At 48.1% G+C, this 23,094-nt stretch overlaps 1 protein-coding gene across 2 annotated transcripts in view; it reads right to left on the reverse strand.

Annotated features, from left to right (window-relative positions):
* HIF1AN (hypoxia inducible factor 1 subunit alpha inhibitor) overlaps window positions 1-23,094 on the reverse strand; it is a 141,316-nt gene that overhangs the window by 35,705 nt on the left and 82,517 nt on the right. For both annotated transcript variants that reach the window (XM_063961420.1, XM_063961421.1), the window contains one exon: window positions 21,181-21,431. In XM_063961420.1, coding sequence (XP_063817490.1) covers window positions 21,181-21,431 — 251 coding nt within the window. The remainder of the gene's footprint in view (window positions 1-21,180; window positions 21,432-23,094) is intronic.

Genomic DNA, 23,094 nt, shown 5'->3' on the forward strand with positions numbered 1-23,094 from the left:
GTGGATGCTGGGGTTCCTGAAAGGACCATGGGGAATAGCGGCTCCGCAGGAGACAGGGCACAAAAGTAAAGCTTTTACAGGTCAGGTGGTGTGTACTGGCTCCTCCCCCTATGACCCTCCTCCAGACTCCAGTTAGGTACTGTGCCCGGACGAGCGTACACAATAAGGGAGGATTTTGAATCCCGGGTAAGACTCATACCAGCCACACCAATCACACCGTACAACTTGTGATCTAAACCCAGTTAACAGTATGATAACAGAGGAGCCTCTGAAAGATGGCTTCCTAAACAATAACCCGAATTAGTTAACAATAACTATGTACAAGTATTGCAGATAATCCGCACTTGGGATGGGCGCCCAGCATCCACTACGGACTCCGAGAAATAGAATTATCGGTAAGTAAATTCTTATTTTCTCTATCGTCCTAAGTGGATGCTGGGGTTCCTGAAAGGACCATGGGGATTATACCAAAGCTCCCAAACGGGCGGGAGAGTGCGGATGACTCTGCAGCACCGAATGAGAGAACTCCAGGTCCTCCTTTGCCAGGGTATCAAATTTGTAAAAATTTACAAACGTGTTCTCCCCTGACCACGTAGCTGCTGGGCAGAGTTGTAATGCCGAGACCCCTCGGGCAGCCGCCCAAGATGAGCCCACCTTCCTTGCGGAATGGGCCTTAACAGATTTAGGCTGTGGCAGGCCTGCCACAGAATGTACAAGTTGAATTTTGTTACAAATCCAACGAGCAATCGACTGCTTAGAAGCAGGTGCACCCAACTTGTTGGGTGCATACAGTATAAACAGCGAGTCAGATTTTCTGACTCCAGCCGTCCTTTAAATGTATATTTTTAAGGCTCTGACAACGTCCAACAACTTGGAGTCCTTCAAGTCGTCTGTAGCCGCAGGCACTACAATAGGCTGGTTCAGGTGAAACGCTGATACCACCTTAGGGAGAAAATGCGGACGCGTCCGCAGCTCTGCCCTATGTCGAATGGAAAATTAAATAAGGGCTTTTATAAAACAAAGCCGCCAGTTCAGATACTCTCCCGGCCGAAGCCAGGGCCAGTAACATAGTCACTTTCCATGTGAGATATTTCAAATCCACATTCTTTAGTGGTTCAAACCAATTGGATTTGAGGAAATCTAAAACTACATTTAGATCCCACGGTGCCACCTTAGGCACCACAGGAGGCTGTATATGCAGTACTCCTTTGATAAAAATCTGGACCTCAGGGACTGAGGCCAATTCTTTTTGGAAGAATATTGATAGGGCCGAAATTTGAACCTTAATAGATCCCAATTTGAGACCCATAGACAATCCTGATTGCAGGAAATGTAGGAAAACGACCCAGTTGAAATTCTCCATCGGAGCACTCCGCTGCTCGCACCACGCAACATATTTTCGCCAAATACGGCGATAATGCTTCGCGGTGACTTCCTTCCTTGCCTTTATCAAGGTAGGAATGACTTCTTCTGGAATGCCTTTTCCTTTTAGGATCTGGCATTCAAACGCCATGCCGTCAAACGCAGCCGCGGTAAGTCTTGAAAAAGACAAGGACCCTGCTGAAGCAGGTCCCTTCTCAGAAGTAGAGGCCACGGATCGTCCGTGACCATCTCTTGAAGTTCCGGGTACCAAGTCCTTCTTGGCCAATCCGGAGCCACTAGTCTTACTCCTCTTTGCCGTATAATCCTCAATACCTTTGGTATGAGAGGCAGAGGAGGAAACACATATACCGACTGGTACACCCAAGGTGTTACCAGCGCGTCCACAGCTATTGCCTGCGGATCTCTTGACCTGGCGCAATACCTGTCCAGTGTTTTGTTGAGGCGAGACGCCATCATGTCCACCATTGGTTTTACCCAACGGTTTAATAGCATGTGGAAAACTTCTGGATGAAGTCCCCACTCTCCCGGGTGAAGGTCGTGTCTGCTGAGGAAGTCTGCTTCCCAGTTGTCCACGCCCGGGATGAATACTGCTGACAGTGCTATCACGTGATTCTCCGCCCAGCGAAGGATCCTGGCAGCTTCTGCCATTGCCCTCCTGCTTCTTGTGCCGCCCTGTCTGTTTACATGGGCGATTGCCGTGATGTTGTCCGACTGGATCAACACCGGTCTTCCTTGAAGCAGAGGTTCCGCCTGGCTTAGAGCATTGTAGATTGCTCTTAGTTCCAGAATGCTTATGTGAAGAGACTTTTTCAGGCTCGACCACACTCCCTGGAAATTTCTTCCCTGTGTGACTGCTCCCCAGCCTCTCAGGCTGGCATCCGTGGTCACCAGGATCCAATCCTGCATGCCGAATCTGCGGCCCTCCAATAGATGAGCCTCCTGCAACCACCACAGACGGGATACCCTTGTCCTCGGCGACAGGGTTATCCGCAGGTGCATCTGAAGATGCGACCCTGACCATTTGTCCAACAGATCCCTTTGCATGGAATCTGCCGAAAGGGATTGCTTCGTAAGAAGCTACCATTTTTTCCCAGGACTCTTGTGCATTGATGTACAGACACCTTTCCTGGTTTTAGGAGGTTCCTGACCAGGTCAGATAACTCCTTGGCTTTTTCTTCGGGAAGAAAAACCTTTTTCTGAACTGTGTCCAGAATCATCCCCAGGAACAGCAGACGAGTTGTCGGCATTAATTGGGATTTTGGAATATTCAGAATCCATCCGTGCTGCTTTAGCACCTCTTGAGATAGTGCTAAACCCATCTCTAGCTGTTCTCTGGACCTTGCCCTTATTAGGAGATCGTCCAAGTATGGGATAATTAATACGCCTTTTCTTCGAAGAAGAAATATTATCTCGGCCATTACCTTTGTAAAGACCCGAGGTGCCGTGGACAAACCAAACGGCAGCGTCTGAAACTGATAGTGACAGTTTTGTACAACGAACCTGAGGTACCCCTGGTGTGAGGGGTAATTGGAACGTGGAGATACGCATCCTTGATGTCCAAGGATACCATAAAGTCCCCTTCTTCCAGGTTCGCTATCACTGCTCTGAGTGACTCCATCTTGAACTTGAACTTCTTTATGTACAGGTTCAAGGACTTCAGATTTAGAATAGGCCTTACCGAGCCATCCGGCTTCGGTACCACAAAAAGAGTGGAATAATACCCCTTCCCTTGTTGTAGAAGAGGTACCTTGACTATCACCTGCTGAGAATACAGCTTGTGAATGGCTTCCAAAACCGTCTCCCTTTCTGAGGGGGACGTTGGTAAAGCAGACTTCAGGAAACGGCGAGGTGGCTCTGTCTCTAATTTCAACCTGTACCCCTGAGATATTATCTGCAGGATCCAGGGATTTACCTGCGAGTGAGCCCACTGCGCGCTGTAATTCTTGAGACGACCGCCTACCGCCCCCGAGTCCGCTTGCGAAGCCCCAGCGTCATGCTGAGGCTTTTGTAGAAGCCGGGGAGGGCTTCTGTTCCTGGGAAGGAGCTGCCTGTTGCTGTCTCTTCCCTCGTCCTCTGCCTCGTGGCAGATATGAATAGCCCTTTGCTCTCTTATTTTTAAAGGAACGAAAGGGCTGCGGTTGAAAGGTCGGTGCCTTTTTCTGTTGGGGAGTGACTTGAGGTAGAAAGGTGGATTTCCCGGCCGTAGCCGTGGCCACCAAATCCGATAGACCGACCCCAAATAACTCCTCTACGCATCGCCTGTCCACTGTCGTGTCCATAAAGCTCTTCTGGCCGAAATGGACATAGCACTTACCCGTGATGCCAGTGTGCAGATATCTCTCTGTGCATCACGCATATAAAGAAATGCATCCTTTATTTGTTCTAACGACAGTAAAATATTGTCCCTGTCCAGGGTATCAATATTTTCGATCAGGGACTCTGACCAAACTACCCCAGCACTGCACATCCAGGCAGTCGCAATAGCTGGTCGTAGTATAACACCTGCATGTGTGTATATACCTTTTTGGATATTTTCCATCCTCCTATCTGATGGATCTTTAAGTGCGGCCGTCTCAGGAGAGGGTAACGCCACTTGTTTTGATAAGCGTGTTAGCGCTTTGTCCACCCTAGGAGGTGTTTCCCAGCGCTCCCTAACCTCTGGCGGGAAAGGGTATAAAGCCAATAACTTCTTTGAAATTAGCAGTTTTTTATCGGGGCACCCCACGCTTCATCACACACGTCATTTAATTCTTCTGATTCGGTAAAAACTACTGGTAGTTTTTTCACACCCCACATAATACCCTGTTTAGTGGTACCTGTAGTATCAGCTAAATGTAACATCTCCTTTATTGCCAAAATCATATAACGTGTGGCCCTACTGGAAAATACGGTTGATTCGTCACCTTCACCACCGGAATCAGTGCCTGTGTCTGGGTCTGTGTCGACCGACTGAGGCAAGGGGCGTTTTACAGCCCCTGACGGTGTTTGAGGCGCCTGGACAGGCACTAATTGAGTGTCCGGCCGCCTCATGTCGGCAAACGACTGCTTAAGCGAGTTGACGCTATCCCGTAATTCCACAAATAAAGGCATCCATTCTGGTGTCGACCCCCTAGGAGGTGACATCCTCATATTTGGCAATTGCTCCGCCTCCACACCAATAACGTCCTCATACATGTCGACACACACGTACCGACACACAGCAGACACACAGGGAATGCTCTATACGAAGACAGGACCCACTAGCCCTTTGGGGAGACAGAGGGAGAGTCTGCCAGCACACACCAAAAAGCGCTATATATGACAGGGATAGCCTTATGATTAAGTGCTCCCTTATAGCTGCTTTTATATTAATATATTGCCATTTATTTTGCCCCCCCTCTCTGTTATACCCTGTTTCTGTAGTGCAGTGCAGGGGAGAGACCTGGGAGCCTTCCTGACCAGCGGAGCTGTGACAGAAAATGGCGCCGTGTGCTGAGGAGATAGGCCCCGCCCCTTTTTCGGCGGGCTCGTCTCCCGCTATTTAGTACATTTAGGCAGGGGTAAATATCTCCATATAGCCTCTGGGGCTATATGTGAGGTATTTTTAGCCTTTTTAAAGGTTTTCATTTTCCTCCCAGGGCGCCCCCCCCCCCAGCGCCCTGCACCCTCAGTGACTGCCGTGTGAAGTGTGCTGAGAGGAAAATGGCGCACAGCTGCAGTGCTGTGCGCTACCTTAAGAAGACTGCAGGAGTCTTCAGCCGCCGATTCTGGACCTCTTCTTGCTTCAGCATCTGTGAGGGGGCCGGCGGCGTGGCTCCGGTGACCATCCAGGCTGTACCTGTGATCGTCCCTCTGGAGCTTCATGTCCAGTAGCCAAGAAGCCAATCCATCCTGCACGCAGGTGAGTTCACTTCTTCTCCCCTCTGTCCCTCGTTGCAGTGATCCTGTTGCCAGCAGGAATCACTGTAAAATAAAAAACCTAAGCTAAACTCTCTAAGCAGCTCTTTATGAGAGCCACCTAGAATTGCACCCTTCTCGGCCGGGCACAAAAATCTAACTGGAGTCTGGAGGAGGGTCATAGGGGGAGGAGCCAGTACACACCACCTGACCTGTAAAAGCTTTACTTTTGTGCCCTGTCTCCTGCGGAGCCGCTATTCCCCATGGTCCTTTCAGGAACCCCAGCATCCACTTAGGACGATAGAGAAATCTTATTTTCTCTAACGTCCTAGAGGATGCTGGGGACTCCGTAAGGACCATGGGGATTATACCAAAGCTCCCAAACGGGCGGGAGAGTGCGGATGACTCTGCAGCACCGATTGAGCAAACAAGAGGTCCTCCTCAGCCAGGGTATCAAACTTATAGAACTTTGCAAAGGTGTTTGACCCCGACCAAGTAGCAGCTCGGCATAGTTGTAGTGCCGAGACCCCGCGGGCAGCCGCCCAAGAAGAGCCCACCTTCCTAGTGGAATGGGCCCTAACCGATTTAGGCAATGGCAATCCTGCCGTAGAATGCGCCTGCTGAATCGTGTTACAGATCCAGCGAGCAATAGTCTGCTTTGAAGCAGGAGCGCCAACTTTATTGGCTGCATACAGAACAAACAGAGCTTCAGTCTTCCTGATCCTAGCTGTTCTGGTCACATAAATCTTCAAAGCCCTGACCACATCCAGGGACTCAGAATCCTCCAAGTCCCGTGTAGCCACAGGCACGACAATAGGTTGGTTCATATGAAAAGATGAGACCACTTTTGGCAGAAACTGTGAACGCGTCCTCAACTCTGCCCTATCCACGTGAAAAACCAGGTAGGGGCTTTTATGTGATAAAGCTGCCAATTCCGAAACACGCCTTGCCGAAGCCAAGGCCAACAACATGACCACTTTCCAAGTGAGATATTTCAACTCCACTGTTTAGAGTGGCTCAAACCAAGGTGACCTGAGGAAACTTAATACCACATTAAAGATCCCACGGCGCCACCGGAGGTACAAAAGGAGGCTGAATATGCAGCACCCCCTTCACGAATGTCTGTACTTCAGGAAGAGAAGCCAATTCTTTTTGAAAGAAAATGGACAAGGCCGAAATTTGGACCTTTATGGACCCTAATTTTAGGCCCAAATTCACTCCTGTTTGCAGGAAGTGAAGCAGACGACCCAAATGGAACTCCGCCGTAGGAGCAGCCCTGGCCTCACACCAAGAAACATATTTTCGCCATATACGGTGATAATGTTTCAATGTCACGTCCTTCCTAGCCTTTATTAGCGTAGGAATGACCTCCTCCGGAATATCTTTTTCCGCTAGGATCCGGCGTTCAACCGCCATTCCATCAAACGCAGCCGCGGTAAGTCTTGGAACAGAGAGGGCCCCTGCTGCAGCAGGTCCTGTCTTAGAGGAAGAGGCCACTGATCTTCTGTGAGCAACTCTTGCAGATCCGGATACCAAGTACTTCGTGGCCAATCTGGAACAATGAGGATTGTTCTGACTCTGCTTAGTCTTATTATTCTCAACACCTTGTGTATGAGAGGTAGAGGAGGGAACACATAGACCGACCTGAACACCCAAGGTGTCACTAGAGCGTCCACCGCTACCGCCTGAGGGTCTCTTGACCTGGCGCAAAACCGCTTTAGCTTTTTGTTGAGACGGGACGCCATCATGTCTATCTGAGGCAGTCCCCACCGACCCACGATCTGTGTGAAGACTTCTGGATGAAGTCCCCACTCTCCCAGATGCAGGTCGTGTCTGCTGAGGAAGTCCGCTTCCCAGTTGTCCACCCCCGGGATGAATACTGCTGATAGGGCGCTTACATGGCCTTCCGCCCAGGGAAGACTCCTGGTCGTTTCTGCCATGGCCACTCTGCTCCTTGTGCCGCCTTAGCGGTTTACATGAGCCACTGCTGTGACATTGTTTGACTGAATCAGAACCGATTTGTTCCGAAGCAATGCCTCGGCTTGGCGTAGGGCGTTGTATATGGCCCTCAACTCCAGGACGTTGATGTGGAGACAAGTCTCTAGATTTGACCAGAGACCTTGGAAATTTCTTCCCAGTGTGACTGCTCCCCAACCTCGGAAGCTTGCGTCCGTGGTCACCAGGTTCCAATCCTGAATTACGAACCTGCGGCCTTCTAGGAGGTGAGCACTGTGCAGCCACCACAGGAGAGATACTCTGACTCTGGAACACAGGGTGATCCTTTGATGCATTTGTAAATGGGACCCAGACCATTTGTCCAGTAGACCCCATTGAAAGGTCCTCGCATGGAACCTTCCGAAGGGGATGGCCTCGTACGATGCCACCATCTTCCCCAGGACACGCGTGCAGTGATGCACTGAAACCTTTAGCTTTAATAGGTTCCTGACCAGGGCTATGAGCTCCTGAGCCTTTTCCATCGGAAGAAAAACCTTTTTCTGGTCTGTGTCTAGAATCAGGCCCAGAAAGGTCAGACGCGTGTAGGGACTAGCTGGGACTTCGGTATATTGAGAATCCAGCCGTGCCTTTGCAACATTCTCACCGACAGCGACACGCTGTCCAGCAACTTCTCCCGAGATCTCACCTTTATGAGGAGATCGTCCAAGTATGGGATAATTGTGACCCCCTGCTTGCGCAGGATCACCATCATTTCCGCCATTACCTTGGTGAAAATTCTCGGGGCTGTGGAAAGCCCAAACGGCAACGTCTGAAATTGGTAATGACAGTCCAGTACTGCAAATCACAGGAACGCCTGGTGAGGATGGAAAATCGGAACATGAAGGTATGCATCCTTTATGTCCAGGAACACCATCCAATACCCCCCCTCCAGGCTGGCGATGACCGCTCTGAGCGATTCCATCTTGAACTTGAACTTTTTCAAGTACAAGTTCAGGGATTTTAGATTCAAAATGGGCCTGACCGAACCGTCCGGTTTCGGGACCACAAACAGGGTTGAGTAATACCCCTTTCCTTGCTGGAGAAGAGGAACTTTGACTATCACCTGTTGAAGATACAATTTTTGAATTGCAGACAACACTAACTCCCTCTCTGACGGGGAAGCTGGCACGTCTTCGAATTCCAGCCTGTATCCCTGAGAAACAATCTCTATAGCCCAGGGATCCACCTGTGAGTGAATCCAGACCTGGCTGAAAAAGCGAAGACGCGCCCCCACTTGAGCTGACTCCCCCCGGGAAGCCCCAGCATCATACGGTGGACTTTGCAGATGTAGGGGAGGACTTCTGCTCCTGGGAACTAGCTGCATGCAGCTTTTTTCCCTTGCCTTTTCCTCTGGCAAGGAAGGACGATCCCCGTACCTTCTTACTTTTATTGGAACGAAAGAACTGCCTTTTTAGTATGCTGCGGGGGGACATAAGGTAAGAAATTCGATTTACCGGCCGTAGCAGTAGAGACAAGGTCCGAGAGGCCTTCTCCAAACTCCTCCTCCCCCTTGTAAGGCAACGACTCCATATGCTGCTTTGAGTCGGCATCCCCCGTCCACTGTCGGGTCCACAAGAGTCACCTAGCAGAAATAGACATAGCATTTATTCTGGAGCTTAGTAAACAAATGTCTCTTTGAGCATCTCTCATATATAAAGCAGCATCTTTGATATGCTCTAGGGTCATTAGAATGGTATCCTTATCTAGGGTATCAAGTTCCGTAGATAAGGAATCTGTCCATGCTGCGACAGCACTACAAACCCAGGCCGATGCCATAGCCGGTCTAACGATAGTACCGGAATGTGTGTAAATGTGCTTCATGGTAACCTCCTGCTTACGATCAGCAGGATCCTTGAGGGAAGCTGTATCCTGAGAAGGCAGTGCCACCTTCTTGGATAAGCGTGTCAGCGCCTTGTCTACCTTAGGCGAAGATTCCCATCGTATCCTGTCCTTTTGTGGAAAGGTATACGCCATAAGAATCCTTTCGGGAACTTGTAGTCTCCTTTCTGGAGATTCCCTTGCCTTTTCGCACAAGTCGCTTAGCTCAAATGAGGACGGAAAAGTGACCTCAGGCTTTTTCCCTTTATACATGTGTACCCTCGTGTCAGGGACAGGGGGTTCCTCAGTGATATGCAAAACCTCTTTAATGGCCATAATCATGTAACGAATGCCTTTTGCCACCTTTGGTTGCAATTTTGCATCCTCATAGTCGACACTAGAGTCAGTATCTGTGTCGGTATCTGTGTCAGTGATCTGGGATATGGTGCGTTTTTGAGACCCCGACGGTCCTGGTGCCACAGGGACAGGCATGGTCTGACCACCTGACTGATCCCTAGCTTCAGCCTTGTCTAACCGTTTATGCAGTAAATTTACATTTGCATTGAAGACATTCCACATATCCACCCAGTCCAGTGTCTGCATTGCAGACGGCGACCTGACAATCATGCACTCCCCCTCCTCCTTAGGTGAGCCTTCCTCGTCAAACATGTCGACACACACGTACCGACACTTCACACACACAGGGATTCTCTTTTCTGAAGACAGGTTCCCCCTGAGGCCCCTTGGAGAGACAGAGAGAGAGTATGCCAGCACACACCCCAGCGCTATATATGACCCAGGAGAAACACACAAAATGTTTACCCAGTAGCGCTGCTTAATGTGTAAACGCCAATAATGTGCCCCCCCTCTACTTTAAAACCCCCTTACACCGTGTGCCAAGCAGGGGAGAGTCCGGGGAACTTCCTCTCAGCGGTGCTGTGGAGAGAAAATGGCGTTGGTGAGTTCTGAGGGAGAAGCCCCGCCCCCTCGGCGGCGGGCTTCTGTCCCGCTCAAACTTACTAAAAAATGGCGGGGGCTCTTTTATATACATGTACAGTGCACACTTGTACATGTATATAGACTTTTGCCATAGGAGAGGTGTTTTATTGCTGCCCAGGGCGCCCCCCCTGCGCCCTGCACCCGTACAGTGACCGAAGTGTGTGAGGTGCATGGGAGCAATGACGCACAGCTGCGGTGCTGTGCGTTACTTCTGTGAAGCACCGAAGGCTTCTGCCGCCTTAGACGTCTTCTGGCTTCGTTTCTTCTGGCTCTGTGAGGAGAACGGCGGCGCGGCTCTGGGGGTGAACGCCCAGGACGAACCTGTGTTCACTCCCTCTGGAGCTAATGGTGTCCAGTAGCCGAGGAAGCAGAGCCTATCATTTAAGTAGGTCTGCTCCTCTCTCCGCAGTCCCTCCATGCAGGGAGCCTGTTGCCAGCAGTGCTCCCTGAAAAAGAGAAAAAAATCCAAACAAAAATGCTTTCTAAGCAGGATACTCAGGAGAGCTCCCCGCAGTGCACCCATTCTCCTCTGGGCATAGTCTTAAACGGAGGTCTGGAGGAGGGGCATAGAGGGAGGAGCCAGTGCACACACAGAATCCAAAGTCTTTCCTAAAGTGCCCTATCTCCTGCGGAGCCCATCTATTCCCCATGGTCCTTACGGAGTCCCCAGCATCCTCTAGGACGTTAGAGAAACATACATGTTGCACACATACAATCTCACTTTATCAGATTGTATTTGATTGCATATCTAAATGAAATTTGGTTATTGTACATTTTATCAATGCGTTGTGCATGCTCTGACAAGGTATGCTGGAATAGCTTATGCTATATTATTCAAATGCATTCAGTATACACATGGAGAAATGTATACAAATTGAAAATAAAATAAAACTTGTGAGTGGAATGTAAAAGATTGTAAACAATGTGTATGGGTAGTTTAAAGCATACTGGAAGATTCTCATTTAACTTCACCATGAAACAATGATTCCGTTTTACAGACATGAAATAGAAATGTAAAATATTTGTTTGTACTGCTGGTCTTGCCAAGTAAGAGAAGGTTGAGTTTCAGCTCATGGACAAATAGCGTCACATTCGTCTGTACTGGGACTGGGGGTATATACACACACTAAATTTCAAACACTGACATTCGCCATTGCTTCTCTTTGTGACCTTACAGAGTATGGTACACCTTGTCCTGAAGGATTCTTGTTGGAGAACTACTCCTGGGGAGAGCGACAGGGTTGTTTGACGTACTCAAATTATGCCCAATCTGCCAGACATTGGATTGATGGGAGTCAGAAGTTTTATAACCCATTGCAGCCTCACAAGCATAAATAATGGTACTTGATGTGCTGGGAAATGCATTTTTGTCCATTATTCACCTCCATAAACAGGTTCCTGGTGGAACACAGAACAATCAAAGTTTGGGCTTTTAAAAGTAAATGCCTAACCATCTAATTGATAGAAATAAATGATCCTAAAATAGGGGTCACCATACTTGATGTTTACACAGTGACTGTGCTTTCAGTGTCTACACTAGTTATCGAAACTAAAATACGGTTGTAAATTGTCAAATGTTTCTTCTTTGAAAAGAAAAATAAATAAAATACGATGTTTCAGGTGTTTAAAACAGATTCAATAAGTAATAAAAAAAAAATTTTTTAAAAAGAAAGAAAATAAGAATTTACTTACCGATAATTCTATTTCTCATAGTCCGTAGTGGATGCTGGGGACTCCGAAAGGACCATGGGGAATAGCGGCTCCGCAGGAGACTGGGCACAAAAGTAAAAGCTTTAAGACTACCTGGTGTGCACTGGCTCCTCCCCCTATGACCCTCCTCCAAGCCTCAGTTAGGATACTGTGCCCGGACGAGCGTACACAATAAGGAAGGATTTTGAATCCCGGGTAAGACTCATACCAGCCACACCAATCACACCGTACAACTTGTGATCTGAACCCAGTTAACAGCATGATAACAGAGGAGCCTCTGAAAAGATGGCTCACAACAATAATAACCCGATTTTTTGTAACAATAACTATGTACAAGTATTGCAGACAATCCGCACTTGGGATGGGCGCCCAGCATCCACTACGGACTATGAGAAATAGAATTATCGGTAAGTAAATTCTTATTTTCTCTGACGTCCTAGTGGATGCTGGGGACTCCGAAAGGACCATGGGGATTATACCAAAGCTCCCAAACGGGCGGGAGAGTGCGGATGACTCTGCAGCACCGAATGAGAGAACTCCAGGTCCTCCTCAGCCAGGGTATCAAATTTGTAGAATTTAGCAAACGTGTTTGCCCCTGACCAAGTAGCTGCTCGGCAAAGTTGTAAAGCCGAGACCCCTCGGGCAGCCGCCCAAGATGAGCCCACTTTCCGTGTGGAATGGGCTTTTACAGATTTTGGCTGTGGCAGGCCTGCCACAGAATGTGCAAGCTGAATTGTACTACAAATCCAACGAGCAATAGTCTGCTTAGAAGCAGGAGCACCCAGCTTGTTGGGTGCATACAGGATAAACAGCGAGTCAGATTTTCTGACTCCAGCCGTCCTGGAAACATATATTTTCAGGGCCCTGACTACGTCCAGCAACTTGGAATCCTCCAAGTCCCTAGTAGCCGCAGGCACCACAATAGGCTGGTTTAAGTGAAATGCTGAAACAACCTTAGGGAGAAATTGAGGACGAGTCCTCAATTCTGCCCTGTCCGTATGAAAGATTAGGTAAGGGCTTTTATAGGATAAAGCCGCCAATTCTGAGACACGCCTGGCTGAGGCCAGGGCTAACAGCATTACCACTTTCCATGTGAGATATTTTAAGTCCACAGTGGTGAGTGGTTCAAACCAATGTGATTTTAGGAACCCCAAAAATACATTGAGATCCCAAGGTGCCACTGGAGGCACAAAAGGAGGCTGTATATGCAGTACCCCCTTGACAAACGTCTGAACTTCAGGAACTGAAGCTAGTTCTTTTTGGAAGAATATTGACAGGGCCGAAATTTGAACCATAAATGGACCCTAATTTTAGGCCCATAGACAGTCCTGTTTGCAGGAAATGCAGGAAACGACCCAGTTGAAATTCCTCTATAGGGGCCTTCCTGGCCTCACACCACGCAACATATTTACGCCAAATACGGTGATAATGTTGCACAGTTACATCCTTCCTGGCTTTGATCAGGGTAGGGATGACTTCATCCGGAATGCCTTTTTCCTTCAGGATCCGGCGTTCAACCGCCATGCCGTCAAACGCAGCCGCGGTAAGTCTTGGAACAGACATGGTCCCTGCTGGAGCAGGTCCTTTCTTAGAGGTAGAGGCCACGGGTCTTCCGTGAGCATCTCTTAAAGTTCCGGGTACCAAGTCCTTCTTGGCCAATCCGGAGCCACGAGTATAGTCCTTACTCCTCTCCTTCTTATGATTCTCAGTACCTTGGGTATGAGAGGCAGAGGAGGGAACACATACACTGACTGGTACACCCACGGTGTTACCAGAGCGTCCACAGCTATTGCCTGAGGGTCCCTTGACCTGGCGCAATATCTGTCCAGTTTTTTGTTGAGGCGGGACGCCATCATGTCCACCTTTGGTTTTTCCCAATGGTTCACAATCATGTGGAAGACTTCTGGGTGAAGTCCCCACTCCCCCGGGTGGAGATCGTGTCTGCTGAGGAAGTCTGCTTCCCAGTTGTCCACTCCCGGAATGAACACTGCTGACAGTGCTATCACATGATTTTCCGCCCAGCGAAGAATCCTTGCAACTTCCGTCATTGCCCTCCTGCTTCTTGTGCCGCCCTGTCTGTTTACGTGGGCGACTGCCGTGATGTTGTCCGACTGGATCAGCACCGGCTGACCCTGAAGCAGAGGTCTTGCCTGACTTAGGGCATTGTAAATGGCCCTTAGTTCCAGGATATTTATGTGAAGTGACGTTTCCATGCTTGACCACAAGCCCTGGAAATTTCTTCCCTGTGTGACTGCTCCCCAGCCTCTCAGGCTGGCATCCGTGGTCACCAGGACCCAGTCCTGAATGCCGAATCTGCGGCCCTCTAGAAGATGAGCACTCTGCAACCACCACAGGAGAGACACCCTTGTCCTTGGAGACAGGGTTATCCGCTGATGCATTTGAAGATGCGATCCGGACCATTTGTCCAGCAGATCCCACTGAAAAGTTCTTGCGTGGAATCTGCCGAATGGAATCGCTTCGTAAGAAGCCACCATTTTTCCCAGAACCCTTGTGCATTGATGCACTGACACTTGGCCTGGTTTTAGGAGGTTCCTGACTAGGTCGGATAACTCCCTGGCTTTCTCCTCCGGGAGAAACACCTTTTTCTGTACTGTGTCCAGAATCATCCCTAGGAACAGCAGACGTGTCGTCGGAATCAGCTGCGATTTTGGAATATTTAGAATCCATCCGTGCTGTCGTAGTACTACTTGAGATAGTGCTACTCCGACCTCTAACTGTTCTCTGGACCTTGCCCTTATCAGGAGATCGTCCAAGTAAGGGATAATTAAGACGCCTTTTCTTCGAAGAAGAATCATCATTTCGGCCATTACCTTGGTAAAGACCCGGGTGCCGTGGACAATCCAAACGGCAGCGTCTGAAACTGATAGTGACAGTTCTGTACCACAAACCTGAGGTACCCTTGGTGAGAAGGGCAAATTGGGACATGGAGGTAAGCATCCTTGATGTCCAGAGACACCATATAGTCCCCTTCTTCCAGGTTCGCTATCACTGCTCTGAGTGATTCCATCTTGAATTTGAACCTTTGTATGTAAGTGTTCAAGGATTTCAGATATAAAATAGGTCTCACCGAGCCGTCCGGCTTCGGTACCACAAACAGCGTGGAATAATACCCCTTTCCCTGTTGCAGGAGGGGTACCTTGATTATCACCTGCTGGGAATACAGCTTGTGAATGGCTTCCAATACCGCCTCCCTGTCGGGGGGAGACGTTGGTAAAGCAGACTTCAGGAACCGGCGAGGGGGAGACATCTCGAATTCCAATTTGTACCCCTGAGATACTACCTGCAGGATCCAGGGGTCCACTTGCGAGTGAGCCCACTGCGCGCTGAAATTCTTGAGACGGGCCCCCACCGTGCCTGAGTCCGCTTGTAAGGCCCCAGCGTCATGCTGAGGACTTGGCAGAAGCGGGGGAGGGCTTCTGTTCCTGGGAAGAGGCTGTCTGCTGCAGTCTTTTTCCCCTTCCTCTGCCCCGGGGCAGATACGAGTGGCCTTTTGCCCGCTTGCCCTTATGGGGACGAAAGGACTGAGCCTGAAAAGACGGTGTCTTTTTCTGCTGAGAGGTGACCTGGGGTAAAAAGGTGGATTTCCCAGCCGTTGCCGTGGCCACCAGGTCCGATAGACCGACCCCAAATAACTCCTCCCCTTTATACGGCAATACTTCGATATGCCGTTTGGAATCCGCATCACCTGACCACTGTCGCGTCCATAACCCTCTTCTGGCAGAAATGGACAGCGCACTTACTCTTGATGCCAGAGTGCAAATATCCCTCTGTGCATCTCTCATATATAGAAATGCATCCTTTAAATGCTCTATAGTCAATAATATATTGTCCCTGTCCAGGGTATCAATATTTTCAGTCAGGGAATCCGACCAAGCCACCCCAGCACTGCACAACCAGGCTGAGGCGATTGCTGGTCGCAGTATAATACCAGTATGTGTGTATATACTTTTTAGGATATTTTCCAGCTTCCTATCAGCTGGTTCCTTGAGGGCGGCCGTATCAGGAGACGGTAACGCCACTTGTTTTGATAAGCGTGTGAGCGCCTTATCTACCCTAGGGGGTGTTTCCCAACGCGCCCTAACCTCTGGCGGGAAAGGGTACAATGCCAATAATTTTTTAGAAATTAGCAGTTTTTTATCGGGGGAAACCCACGCTTCATCACACACCTCATTTAATTCATCTGATTCAGGAAAAACTACGGGTAGTTTTTTCACACCCCACATAATACCCTTTTTTGTGGTACTTGTAGTATCAGAAATGTTCAAAACCTCCTTCATTGCCGTGATCATGTAACGTGTGGCCCTACTGGAAAATACGTTTGTTTCCTCACCGTCGACACTGGAGTCAGTGTCCGTGTCTGGGTCTGTGTCGACCACCTGAGGTAACGGGCGCTTTAGAGCCCCTGACGGTGTTTGAGACGCCTGTACAGGTATTAACTGATTTGCCGGCTGTCTCATGTCGTCAACAGTCTTTTGTAAAGTGCTGACACTATCACGTAATTCCTTCCATAAGACCATCCAGTCAGGTGTCGACTCCCTAGGGGGTGACATCACTAATACAGGCAATTGCTCCGCCTCCATACCATTTTCCTCCTCATACATGTCGACACAACGTACCGACACACAGCACACACACAGGGAATGCTCTGATAGAGAACAGGACCCCACTAGCCCTTTGAGGAGACAGAGGGAGAGTTTGCCAGCACACACCAGAGCGCTATATATATACAGGGATAACCTTATATAAGTGTTTTTCCCTTATATAGCTGCTGTATAGATTTATCTGCCAAATTAGTGCCCCCCCTCTCTTGTTTTACCCTGTTTCTGTAGTGCAGGACTGCAGGGGAGAGTCAGGGAGCTTCCCTCCAACGGAGCTGTGAGGAAAAAATGGCGCCAGTGTGCTGAGGAGATAGGCTCCGCCCCCTTCTCGGCGGCCGTTCTCCCGCTTTTTTATGGAAAAACAGGCATGAGTTAAATGCATCCATATAGCCCAGGAGCTATATGTGATGCATTTTTTGCCCCCTAAGGTGTTTATATTGCGTCTCAGGGCGCCCCCACCCAGCGCCCTGCACCCTCAGTGACCGGAGTGTGAAGTGTGCTGAGAGCAATGGCGCACAGCTGCGGTGCTGTGCGCTACCTTATTGAAGACAGGACGTCTTCTGCCGCCGATTTTTCCGGACCTCTTCTGCTCTTCTGGCTCTGTAAGGGGGACGGCGGCGCGGCTCTGGGACCCATCCATGGCTGGGCCTGTGATCGTCCCTCTGGAGCTAATGTCCAGTAGCCTAAGAAGCCCAATCCACTCTGCACGCAGGTGAGTTCGCTTCTTCTCCCCTTAGTCCCTCGATGCAGTGAGCCTGTTGCCAGCAGGTCTCACTGAAAATAAAAAACCTAAAACTAAACTTTTTTCTAAGCAGCTCAGGAGAGCCACCTAGACTGCACCCTTCTCGTTCGGGCACAAAAATCTAACTGAGGCTTGGAGGAGGGTCATAGGGGGAGGAGCCAGTGCACACCAGGTAGTCTTAAAGCTTTTACTTTTGTGCCCAGTCTCCTGCAGAGCCGCTATTCCCCATGGTCCTTTCGGAGTCCACAGCATCCACTAGGACGTCAGAGAAAACAGAATAGGTCACAAATATAATCCAATCACTGTACTTATGAGTAGGCTTTTCATTACAAGGTAGAGAATTCTCAGCGAGGTGCACATCACTGTGTATTATGTAGACAATCCGGGCAGATCGGACCCATATATTGCCTATATCGCTCCGTGTGTACGCTCAATGTGTGTGCTCCCGTGGTCGCACGCTACGTCGTCAGGACTGATGTGCTGTACATCAATCCTGACGATAATCGCTAGGGTCCTGAAGTAGGTTAATGAAGGACAGAATATGAACGTTCCATCCTTCATTAAAGTTGTCCCACTGTGTACGTGCAATCCGGGCTGACAGGGATTCGTTCCAATGCCGGAACGAATCTCCGTCGCTCCAGTGTGTACCCTGCTTTATTGGTTGCAAAGTAACTGCTCTGATTTCATTAATGAAAAAGCGGTCAGCGGATTCAAAAATGCAAATAGAAAACCTAAAAATGAATACAAAATATATTACCAATATAAAAAACAAAAACAAGAATTGTGCATACCTGTACTACATTTTAACCCTCCCAGCACTATAAATCCTCAATCACTGACCCAGATTAACATTTTTTTTTAATTTGTCTGCATACCTGAGGTATCTGGCTGCATACCAGAGGTAATTAAGTATCATTCTAGACCAGAGGTTCTCAAACTCGGTCCTCGGGGGCACACACAGTGCAAGTTTTGCAGGTCTCCTCACAGAATCGCAAGTGAAATAATTAGCTCCACCTGTGGACCTTTTAAAATGTGTCAGCGAGTAATTAATACACCTGTGCACCTGCTGGGTTACCTGCAAAACATGCACTGTGTGTGCCCCCGAGGACCGAGTTTGAGAACCTCTGTTCTAGACACTTGAGAGCTTCCTAAACACAGCAACAGGACGGCTCTAAGGGGGTCATTCCGAGTTAATCGCTCGCTAGCAGCTTTTTGCAGCGCTACGATCAGGTTAAAACTCGGCAAAACTGCACATGTGTATGCACCGCAATGTGCAGGCGCATCGTACAGGTACAAAGAGGATCGGTGCTGGGTGATGGATTTAACGAAGAATCCATTGACACAGTCGATCTCAAGGTGACTGACAGAAAGAGGGCGTTTATGGGTGTCAACTGACAGTTTTCTGGGAGTGTTTGGGAAAACGCAGGCGTGTCCAAGCGTTTGCAGGGCGGGTGTCGGACGTCAATTCCGGGACCAAAAAGACTGGAGTGATCGAAGCGGCTGAGTAAGTCCAGAGCTACTCAGAAACTGCACAAACTGTTTTTGTACCGTTCGGGTGCAAAGGCGTTTGCACACTTGCAAAGCAAAAATACACTCCCCCATAGGCGGCGACTATCTGATCGCAGCGCTGCAAAAAGTTGCTAGCGAGCGATCAACTCGGAATGACCCCCTAAATCCCTCTTGTGGTTCTCTACACCAGTGACATTATCCCTGGGGTTTCAATAGGGCAGGAAAAGTCACTGGCAATTATTCTATAACCTTGTTAATCACGGTTGTCATAAAAATAAATTAAAGATTTTTTTTTTAGATTGTCTTTATTGCCAATTAAAATGTACAAAACAAGAAAAAACTAAATCCATACAATTTCAAAATATTTAACAATTATTTTGTTAAATGTTACAAAAAAAATATATACAGAATAATAAACATTCATTTATAATAACCAACCAACACTAAGGCAACACTGATTCAAACCCCAATGGATCTGTGGCACTGTCACAGTGGGGACCGGAGAACCCAGTCACAGACCCCACGACTTACAACTTTACAAGTTCAGATACTGTCAGGTTTTCTCAGCTGTCCTCTGCTACTTCTCCTTAGCTTGCCTACTGGTGCCTGCACACTGTGTGTGAAGCAGGCTCCAGTGTTCTCCATGTGGGGATTCTCCCCGGATCGAACCAAGGATGCTACCAATTTGCTGCAGGTCAGTTGACTACTGCACTACCAATAAGAATATATTTCCTGGTTCTCTGAGGGTCTCAGCTAATCCGCTGCCAGCAGTCGCCATAGAGTGACTTCCAAGTTGTCATTGCAACTTCTCTCAAAGCCTGCAGCGTGAGCAGTTTCCTTTATTGCCGTACCTTGTTCCACCAGTGTCAGCCTGGTTCCGATCCAGTGTCCGGTTTCAGCCCAGTGTTCAGCCCTAGTACCACTGGTCCAAGCCCAGTGTCCCGTCACACTGGTCCCAACGCAGTATTCAGCCCTAGAACTGCTGGTTACAGTCCAGTGTCCAGTACCACCAGTTCCAGCCCGGTTCACAATTCACATACCATCACTTCCAGCCCGGTGCCCAGCACAAGTATCACTTGTCCCAATTCAGTGCCCAGTATGATCGGTACCAGTGGTGCGAGAAGAAATCCTCTTATCGTGCGTCACATCACGTTGAATTACATAGCACCGGGAGCTCATTTCCGGCACTATTCAATATGCACTGAATTTAATTGACCCCAATATACACACATGCAACAAAGAAAGCAATCATCTTAAGCTATGAATTTTGAAATGCCAATCAGAATAAAAGGTGCATACACACGGTGAGATCCTTGCTATGCCCGATTTTGACAATGCGATTTCCCTTGAACTCCCCCAGAGCCCAGAAGTACTGATTTTGACTATCTGTACTTTCGATTTTGTCTATGTACGATTTTGACTAAGTGCCAATTTTGACCATACTTTGTTTTTTTCTACCAAGGGCCATTTGGATATTTATAAAATCCTTCGGGGGCCATACAAAAATTATCAACTTAAAAATGAGCCTGCCCCAAGTATATATATGCCCCCAGTAGCTGTGCCCCAGTAGATATGCCCCCAGTCAGTAGTTATGCCCCCAGTAGATATACCCCCAGTCAGTTGTTATGCCCCAGTAGATATGCCCCGTAACTTGTTATGCTCCATTAGATATGCCCCTTAGTAGTGATGCTTACACACACACACACACACACACACATATTAAAAGGAAAAAAAAACCACAACACTCACCAGCCCCACTCCTGCTTCTGGACCGTTGCCCTCCGCCTGGCCGCTCGCTCCTCAGAACTATGGGAGAGAAGTCATGACGTCTCTCCCATAACACCGCACAGCAGCACACGCACACTGCCAGAGCCAAAAGCCGGAGCTCAGGAGTGAGCTCCTGCCTCCAGCTGCTACTGAGAGCCAGGCGCCACTAGTAACAAAATCTCAGCGGGCGCCCGGCTAGGTGAGCCTGGTCGGGCCGGATCAAGTGGCTCTGCGGGCCTTATACGGCCCTCGGGCCTGAGGTTCCCCACCCCTGTACTAGATAGTCAAGATTGACTTGCCCGTACAGTCTATCTATACCAACCCCGCAGTACCGTGCAACGGGATCGAATCGGTATCGCAAGGTGGCTAACACCTTGCGATTTGCACTAACTTTCCTTGTGATTTTGACAATATAGTCAAAATCGAAAGGATATATCTCACCCTGTGTAAACACCTTAAGTTTCATAGTGCAGTCAGATGTCAACTTCAATAGCATTTGTTAGCACCTCATCTCAAGCACCTGCAAAGATATGGCTAGCCAGACGCATATGCGTCTCAGAGCCTACTTTGTATCGGTTCATAGTTATGCAAACACACTCTTACTGCACTTGGGCTACATTAGAACAATCATCTTTATGTGGTCATCAGTGCAAGCTCTCTGCTCTCAAAATAATGTCATTCCAGGGAGGCTATGGTTAAGTGAAACATATATAATTAACAAGTACCTACTACAGTACAACAGGTTATAGGAAGCTTGCTTACCTCTCTTCACCCTCTCTCTGTTCTATGTCTCTGAGCTTTTCTACAAACTCTGGAAACTTCATCTCTTGTCTAATGGACTTTGGCTTAAACGTCTTAAAGTTAACTATTTTCTTCTCATCGTAATAGAGAAACTTGTGGCTGTTGGCACTGTACACAGAGAAGTCCCCATTTCCAATGTTTTCCTTCAGATAATCCAAGTTCCACTTTAGAGCTGGGTGCACCAGGTTTGTATCAGTCAGAATCACTGGCTCCTGTTTCAATAGGCAAAACAAAGAGTTAGTCTAAGCAGCAATAGGAACATCATCATTATTAAAATCTCAATATACTTTAACTCTGAACATTCACGAAGTGGATCTTCCAACATTCTTGATACAAAAAATAATTAATTAATTCTGTGTGGATAACCAAGCAATGCTTTACATTGAAACCGTACATGCTGTGATATCTGGCCACGAGCCCCATATCACCCATGACTATAAAGTATTGAAACAAGGTACAAAGTTATGCCATACTAGTGTGCAGACATTTATCAGAGTCTGACGCGTTTCATATTATTAAAACGATTGCTGAAAATAAGCAGTCTAATACTACAGGCACTAAAATCCCACCTATTCATCAAAGCTTACCCTTCCGATGCATAACCTATTCCTGAGGCTGCTCCTCCATCCCTCTGCCTCATGCCTTGAACATCTCTGCTTTGCTTACATACTTCCTCCTGCTTGCTTGCACCTCATGTCATCTGTCTGTCACCCCTTCCCACTAGACTGTTAGCTCTTCAGAGCAGGGCCCTCTTTCCTCTTGTTGTCAAAGCCCTTTTCTCGACACATTTCACTCACAGCTCTCCCCTACTCAGCGACCATCTTTACCTGCTTTTTTTCCTGCTGGTAATTGCTCATCTCTATCTATGCCCATCAGCCCCAAGTAGTACAATGATTACTCCCTCGCTACTTACATCTTAGCTGTATTATGTTTTGAGAATTAAGGTACTTGTACTTTATTTTTGTTATTTATTTACTATAATGCTAAGTTTGGTCTCCCTGTACCGTCCTTTATACAGCACTGCGAAAAACTTGTTGCTCCTTATAAATATAATAATAATAATAATAATAATAATAATAATTCCAATTAATAACAGACCGCTTGGTAATTATTCCCTTCAAGACTAAAGGAGATTTTGCAAGGAATTTATTTTTCATTTTGCATGCTAAAGTACAATTTGATCTGTTTTTCTCAAATATGATTATGAACATATACAGGATGCAGTTAATATACCAAAGGACAAGATTTCATATGGTCGATATACAGACACCAGAATCCTGAGGGACGCCATAAGCCCCGAGTCTAAATCCCGCCGTCAAAATACAGATTGTTCTTCCCGCAGGGGGGGGGGGTTAGGCATTAGAAGGTGGGTTAGGGTGCAGGGACGGGGAAGTTGTGATTACGTACCAGGGAGGGAGGTTTAGGGTTAGGCACCGAGCGGGGAGGGTTAGGTTTAGGTATCAGGGAAGGGAAGGTTAGGTTTAGGCACCAAATGAGGGTTAGGGTAAGGGGCAGGGGAGGTATAGGGTACTTTCCAGGGGTCTGTCAAGATTCTGATGGTCGGGATGTCGCCGAGAGTATTCTGACCGGGATATAATACTAAATACACATATACAATATAAAGTGGTTCTATTAACACTAGAGAAGCTGTTACTAAGCCAATATGGATCCAATAATAAGGTCTTGTCTGGGGATACCGAATTCTGTAATCCAAGGAAGTAAAACCAGAGAACCGGCGACAGTGTCCTTGGCACCCAAGGCTCATTTATGCACGTGGGAAATTAAAGCTAGCCTACCTGCTTCTACAGCACAGAAGAGTTACTGCTAATGCTAATGTACTGCTAGCTAAGATAGGAAGGTGTCTGAAAGCACTGT

This window comes from Pseudophryne corroboree, chromosome 3, assembly GCF_028390025.1.
Source record: "Pseudophryne corroboree isolate aPseCor3 chromosome 3, aPseCor3.hap2, whole genome shotgun sequence".
NCBI classification, from domain to species: Eukaryota; Metazoa; Chordata; class Amphibia; order Anura; family Myobatrachidae; genus Pseudophryne; species Pseudophryne corroboree.